Source organism: Sphaeramia orbicularis, chromosome 1 (assembly GCF_902148855.1).
Source record: "Sphaeramia orbicularis chromosome 1, fSphaOr1.1, whole genome shotgun sequence".
In the NCBI taxonomy this organism is placed as follows: domain Eukaryota; kingdom Metazoa; phylum Chordata; class Actinopteri; order Kurtiformes; family Apogonidae; genus Sphaeramia; species Sphaeramia orbicularis.
In genome coordinates this window covers 53,544,421-53,551,721 of record NC_043957.1, presented here as the reverse complement: position 1 = coordinate 53,551,721, position 7,301 = coordinate 53,544,421, and the positions used below count along the sequence as shown (strand labels likewise).

At 40.2% G+C, this 7,301-nt stretch overlaps 1 protein-coding gene across 1 annotated transcript; it reads right to left on the bottom strand.

Annotated features, from left to right (window-relative positions):
* Window positions 1-2,279: 2,279 nt before the first annotated feature.
* Window positions 2,280-5,621, bottom strand: adra2c (adrenoceptor alpha 2C). Its single transcript, XM_030152557.1, has one exon. The coding sequence runs from the start codon at window positions 5,257-5,259 to the stop codon at window positions 3,910-3,912; it is 1,350 nt and encodes a 449-aa protein (XP_030008417.1). The 5' UTR covers window positions 5,260-5,621; the 3' UTR covers window positions 2,280-3,909.
* Between the last annotated feature and the right edge of the window lie 1,680 nt (window positions 5,622-7,301).

The window sequence follows — 7,301 nt, the reverse complement described above, 5'->3', positions numbered from 1 at the left end:
CGGGGAGGTATTCACATAAGCCTTTTTTGGCTTTGATCCTCTCCTGCACAATGATGTTACTTATTTGAATGTTGCTGTTTTTTTAATTGTTCTCCTGCTGTTTTATAAAGTGCAAATAAATAAAATAAAATAAGATTAAGGCATTTTTCCAAATGGAGTATTTTGTAACTGAGACTTGAGAGATGCTGATTTTATTTTGTAAGCATTATTTGGACATACAAACTATATATCATTCATTCATTTTCTGAACCCGCTTTATCCTCACTAGGGTCACGGGAGTCGCTTGGAGCCTATCCCAGCTACATAGGGGCGAAACATACTATATATACAGCACATATTTCTAATTTGCAGGTGATCCTTGTTTAGTCAGACGCAGCCTCCAAACTCCACCAAATCCACATCTCTGGTCAGAAGGACAAACTCACCAACTTTGAACCATATGACAGAACATAACATTCTGGATGTTTATAGAAATGCTAACGAGTTCATAAAGGTGTTTGGGAAAAAGTAAAGCATTTGTCACCAGTTAAAACTTTAAAGGAGTGATATTTAGCTTTTTTTAAATGGAATTATGCATTTTCAAACATTTCCCTGTGGTCTACATAAACAGTAAATGCTATCCTTGGGTCTAATTCTTCATTAATTCAACTCCACAGGTCCATTTTCAACCCTATTTCTGAGTAATGACACTAGAAAGGTCGTTTTGAGTGCTGGCCCTTTAAATGCAAATACCCCCCACCCCCACCCCGACTGTGTTGCTCTGTCCCGTTCAGCCACTTGTGTTCGTTAATACAACCAACAACTGAACATGTTAGGTAATCAGCTCAAAGTTTAGACGTATTTTCAGTTTTTACTACAACCACTGCTACTGACAAACAATTGCGTATAAATATTATAGTTTATATTAAAAACGGTTGATTATGCAAATCTGATGGTGTGTAAGGTGACCAAAAAAAGTGTATGTGAATGGTTTGTATGGATGTTTTGTGCTATTGTAAAAATACAGAAGAAAATGTGTGTAAGCAAAGCAAAGAAAGTGGATTTAATTAAATTATGAGTTTGTACAAAGGGGGTGGGAGTCAATAAGTTATACTGCTTCCCACTCCTATTCGAGTACAGAAACATTTTTGTTTGACCATGTTGTATGGTTCTTTGTTATCTGATGATTCTATGTGCTCGAAATAAAACTACACACTACTACTACTACAATTATGGCGTACTCAGAGAAATGTTCGTTGGAAGTCTTGACCTTATATGTACGAATGTCGTGATGTAACTAGTAACAGATGTAACAAATTAAGAAGGAATTAAAACAGGTTGTAGAAATCCATTTGATTTTTGCCGGAATGAGTACAAAGATAGGTTTGCAGCACCTGGAGGGTTCAAATTCAGACTTTATGAACTATTAGGGTCCAAATACACAAATAAATGAACCAAAGACTAATAAAAGTGGGTTTAGCTAAATATGACCCCTTTAAAAATATACCCTTTGCATGGGGTTACATCTATCTATCTATCTATCTATCTATCTATCTATCTATCTATCTATCTATCTATCTATCTATCTATCTATCTGTCTATCTGTCTATCTGTCTATTTGTTTTTATTTGCCTGTTGTATTTGCTTTTAGTGTTGTTCTTAACTGTTGTTCTTTTTGGCACTTCTAGTATGGTTGGTTGGTGTAAATGTGCTATACAAATAAATGTGACCCTGACATATGAATGTAAACAGGAATATTAGTGGGGTATGCATTTTCATTAGTCTTCTCTTAATGAGACTTAATGAATCTTTTAATCAAATATGAATAGTTTACTTAAGGTCAGGTGTTTGTCGTGTTGATCTCGGCTTTTAGTAGTTGTTGCATTCAGTGGTTGTACTTGTAAAAATGCTGGAGTTTGTTCAATAACGTTTACACCTAACAGAGCTACAACCAAAATGATGCAAAACTAGTATTTATTGTAGAGAAATTCAATACTTTCTCCATTTTCAAAGCACCTATCTATTGGTGAATTAACCAGCACTTAATTTGAAGGACATTTGGTTAAAAAAACACACACAGAGAGTATTAAAAACATGAACATTAAATCTGTTCTAGAGCATGAACAGCGGCTTATCAAGGACGCTAACAGTTCTATAATAGCGCCTAAAAAAAGCCCATTAGTCATATGTTCTGAGTCACAGCAGTGACTGCGTATCTGGCGCCAACGAACATCACTAGCAGGAAAAGTAAAAAATGTTTCTATAAATGTAACACAACAGAAAGCAATCGTGGCGTGGTCCATTCTTCAAAGGATATGTGAAGTCATCTCTTTATTTGTTCTTTTTGAATGTGCTCAAAGCAGAGAAGTAAACAGTTCTTTTTCTGAACATTAGAAAAGGACAAGTCTGTGTAACATGAAAACTGATCAGAGCTGTTCATCATACAAACAATAGACTTTTGTCATATCAATACAACAATACTGTACTGTCTTCAGTTATTTACAAGAGAGCGAGAGAGAAAAGCATCAGCCCTTTTGGCTATAAATGCTTGAAATTTAGAGATGAAAACGGTGAAGTCATTTTTATACTGTTGTGGATACACTCATGGTGTGTGTGTGTGTGTGTGTGTGTTTGTGTGAGTAGCAGACTTTACAGCAGAGCGATAAGGTGTGTATGTGAGTTTGTGTGTTGTGTTTTCTTTACCGTGGCAGTAAGAGGAGAAAAGATGTGACAGAAAAATAAGGTGGAGGAGAATAGAAAGACACTTGAGCAGAGAAAATTAGGCCATTTCCTGGAAGCAAACACACACTCAGACAAACTGTCACACAGACATTCGTTAACGTGTAGTGGGGATAACTCTCTCACTTCATCACGTTATACACTTTGTCTCCTCGTTCGTCCTGTCTGTCTCTCTCTCTCTCACTCGTTCACACACACACACAGTGAAATCCTCAGCGGATGCCTGTCTGTCTCAGCAGTATATCTATATTCCATCTATTTTCTCAGAGGGGAAAAGTTGGTGCAAACATGCCTGGGAGACAAAAATGACCCATGACGTCACTGTTCTCATACATGTCTCCACATCCAGACCATAGTCCGAGCAGCTTAGGTATAAGAACACACATCCTGATGAAATGTTTCCCACTGCAGTTTCCAGTTTTTCTTGCACAGCGACAGAAGTATGACATTGTACTTTTAGTGGATGGTTGAGTTTGTTCTTGTAATTTTTTTTTTTTTTGTTCTTAGTGAAACTGTTTTGTTTTTGTTTTTTTGTCGTTGTTTTGTTTTTTTGCTACTGAAACAGTAAGCAAGGAGCCCCTTCATCCCATTGGTCCTCATGTTGAGAGGGTGACGTAATAAGAAAAGAAAAAGCATAACAGTAACAGACAAAGAGAGAGGAGGTAAAGAACACCATCGTACGTCACAATTAACAGTTGTATGGAGATTGTCAAGGCCTTTTCGCATTATATTCAGTGAATGAGGTCACATTAGAAAATCAAGTGTCTCTGTAAACCTTTTCGTCTCCTGTGCAGTTCCTCCAGGTGTAACCACTCTGTTGTGCATGCATCACAGTAACCAATTGGAGTCAGACAGCTTATTGTACTTAAATGAACAGAGATGAATTAAATGGGGGGCGGGGGGGGGAATCAGCCGAGGCCATGTTAGAGTGCAAAATCTGTCTGGCATTGCAGGAAAACCCCATCTATGGGTATTATCAAAGCATCGATGCTTGTATTTTAATCCTCTTCCCTGCACCTTAGTTCAGTCCAATGATCCATTAAGCGATCCTTCATTTTAAGAGCAATCCCTGAAAAGTAAAGGTGTGAAAAGCACCCCAGCCCCGCACTTTATCCTACGGCTCAGAACAGATTGAATTTGTGTCTGCAGGGAATAATGTCTGTCGGAAACCCGTAACTGTGCACGTCGCCCTCAGAAAGGTCGTTTCCAGGACTTACAGAGGATCTTCTGGAAGGCTCTGCGGAAGTCCTGGTTGAAAATGGTGTAAATGACTGGGTTTAAGGAGCTGTTACAGTAGCCAATCCAGAAAAAGAACTTGAAGAGAGTCTCGTGGATCTCGCATGGCTTCCGGCAGATTCCGTAGAGGCTGTAGGAGAAGAAGAAAGGGAACCAGCACACCACGAACACGCCCATGACGACAGCCAGGACGAAGGTGAAGCGTTTTTCCCGGGCCGCAGACGCTTTCTTGCGGTTGACAGTGCTCCGCCGTTTGCGACGAGACGAAAACAACTCCATGGACTTGGAACTGGCACGCGACTTCCTGCTGGAGTATTTCGAGGCGCAGCTGCTTTTTCGGCTGGACTTCCTGTCTTTTCTGTCATCGAGATGGTGTTTGGAGGAAGTGGAATTTTTCTTGGGTTTCTCGTCCGATGAACTGCTATCGTCGTAGTCATCGTCGTGATCCGTGTGGGGATGTTTGGGCTCGTTGGGTAACGGCGATCCCACAGGTTGATCCTGGCAGTGTCCGTTCTCACGCTCCTGGTCTTTCGTGTTTCCGCCCCTGGTGGACTTTACGGACCCACCTTTGCCTGGTTCTGCTTGCTCCATCCCGTTCTCCAGCGGCGAGTCCACATCCCTCTTCTTCTCTGACATTGTTCTGGTCCTGGTCTTTGCTACTTGGTAGATCCGGATATAGACCAGGATCATGATGACACAGGGAGCGAAGAATGAGCCGATGCTGGAGTAGAGGATGTACCAGGTCTCATCGTTCAGTCTACACTCACTGGCCTCACTACTGCTCCGGTCCATTGATATGAGCGGTGGGAAGGAGATGACAGCTGAGATAAGCCAGACCACCACGATCATACCTTTAACTCTTTTAGGCGTTCTCTTCAAGTTATATTCTACAGCCTGTGTCACTGACCAGTACCTGTCCAAACTAATAGCACACAGATGAACGATGGAGGAGGTGCAGAATAAAACGTCCAGAGCCAAGTAGATATCACACCAGATTTTCCCAAAAAACCAATAGCCCATAAGTTCATTTGCCAGAGAAAAGGGCATGACCAGCGTGGCCACCAATATGTCTGCACTGGCCAGGGACACAAGAAAAAGGTTCTGGGGTGGTTTCAGAGCTCTGCTTGTTAAAACTGCAATAACAACCAAGACGTTCCCCACTATTGTAAACAAAATCAGAAAGCTGACAAGTCCTGCCAGACCCCAGATAGCGAGCTGGGTGTACTGGCTCTGAGAGGTGGAATTAGAGGAGATGTTTTCTGCCTCCATCCCTCCCTCGAAGATGGAGCTGTTTAAAAAATCCATTTTGAGAGTCTTTTTTGTCTTAAGTCAAAGTATGACTTTAAAGAATTTGACAAAAAAAAAAAAAAAAAAAAAAAAAAAAAAAAAAAAAAATCGTTAAATAATTCTGTAGAAATATTCCATAAGGAGTTCAGCATAAATTTGGCGGCACATATCTACATGAAACGGTATTTTCCTCCTCTCCTCACCTGCGATCTTCCACATCCTGCATCCAAGTCTCTCCTTTGGAGAACAGAAAGAAAGAGGAGAAAGGAGATGGAGAAAGCAATGTAAAGTGTTTCAAGTCGGTAATCCAGAAGGCGCAGGCTGGGTTCAGCAGCAGGATTTCCACGGTTAGAAAGCGGACTCCCTCCTCAGCGCGTCCTCTCCCATCCCGACTGCGCCCGCATCTCTCCTCCTCCTCCTCCTCCTCCTCCTGGCTGTGTCCTGAGCGAGGTTTGTAACAACCACGTGTCTTTTTTTACACTAGGGGGGAAAAAAAAAAAAAAAATTAGCAGGGACCCGCCCGCTTTAGAGAGAGAGATAGGAGCAGAGAGAGACAGAGGACAGGGATGAAATCTGTGGCAAAAAAAAAAAAAACATGTTCAGTGATAGTTTATTTTCTCTGCTTTCTTAGACTTGTGTGGAAAATGTCTGCGGTGGAAACTGGTTACACCATTTCTGCTCTTACTTTATTTGGTTTATCTGATATGACTGTGCTTCCACCCGTTTATATATATATATATATATATATATATATATATATTTTTTTTTTTTTTTTTTTTTTTTTTTTACATGCTCGGTGCAGGTTAAAGCCACACAAGTGTCAGAAAACACGCACATCAGCGGTAGAGGCGCGCGCTCCGTCCTCCGGTGCGCACGCTGGAGGTCAGTATTGTAACGGCGCGTCCCGGTGGAGCGAAAACACGCATCACAAATATAAGCAGCACGAGCTAATGTAATCTTAGATCTACTCAAGTAAATAGATATTCCAGTATGTATTGATCCCCCTGTGCCCTGTGGGATGAACATAGTGTGGAACAGGCGCCTGCGTAACCTTGGGCTGAAAACTTTCCCTGTTCTTAGTGTGTGTGTGTGTGTGTGTGTGTGTGTGTGTGTGTGTGTGTGTGTGTGTTGTGGTAATTGTGTTGATAAGAAGATTACGGGATTACATGGTGGACTTGTCCTGTTGTAATGGAGGTGAGAAACATTCAGCTTCAGGGTATCAAATGTGCGAAATGATTTGTTGGACAGTGTGTGTTTGTCATGGCAGAAATAACTGACACACGCGTAGTCCCGAATTCTACTCCCTGTCCAAAACTGCTCCCCCTTCCTAAATCAGCCATGAGGAGGACAAGCTGCATCAAATTCATCCTGTCACAATTTGTTGAGAAATGCCCCCCCCCCCCCCCCACCCTGGCTTATAAATTTTTCTCCTGTCTGACTGTAGGGTATGAAATGGTCAATTATTCAACCTCTTAACACCATCGTAGCTGTGTAGCAATTAAGTCATTAATAATGTTGTAAGATATTGCAGTTCTGTTTTTCTTTATCCGTTAATATTAACCCTTTCATGCACGAATTATGAGAACCTTAATCAAGATTTTTTTTTCCTGAGTGTTTTTGTTCCTCTTTAGGCATGAAAAAAAACAATGCAACTGAAAATTTTCTTGTGAAAAATAAATAAATTTAAAAAAAGTAAAACAAAAAAAAAAGAAAGAAAGAAAGAAAGAAAGAAAAAAAAAAAACATTTAAAAAAATAGTAATAATAATAAAAAAAAAATTCTTAGGAACCTATTTTTCATGAAGCTGCAAAAATGTCCACTCAGCTGGACACCATGCATTTAATTTTTGAAGCAAAGAAACATGCATTTACTGACAATTGCGCGAAAACTATAACTATTACACTCAGGGGAGATCTACACAATGTTACCAATTCATGTCAGAAACAATATGTAATGTCTTAAAACTTTAATAAAGATATGTGTAAAAACAAAACAACAAAATCCATAAATATACAAGAGAACAGCTGTAGAATAAGTGTCCACTGGAGTGACCAGTATACA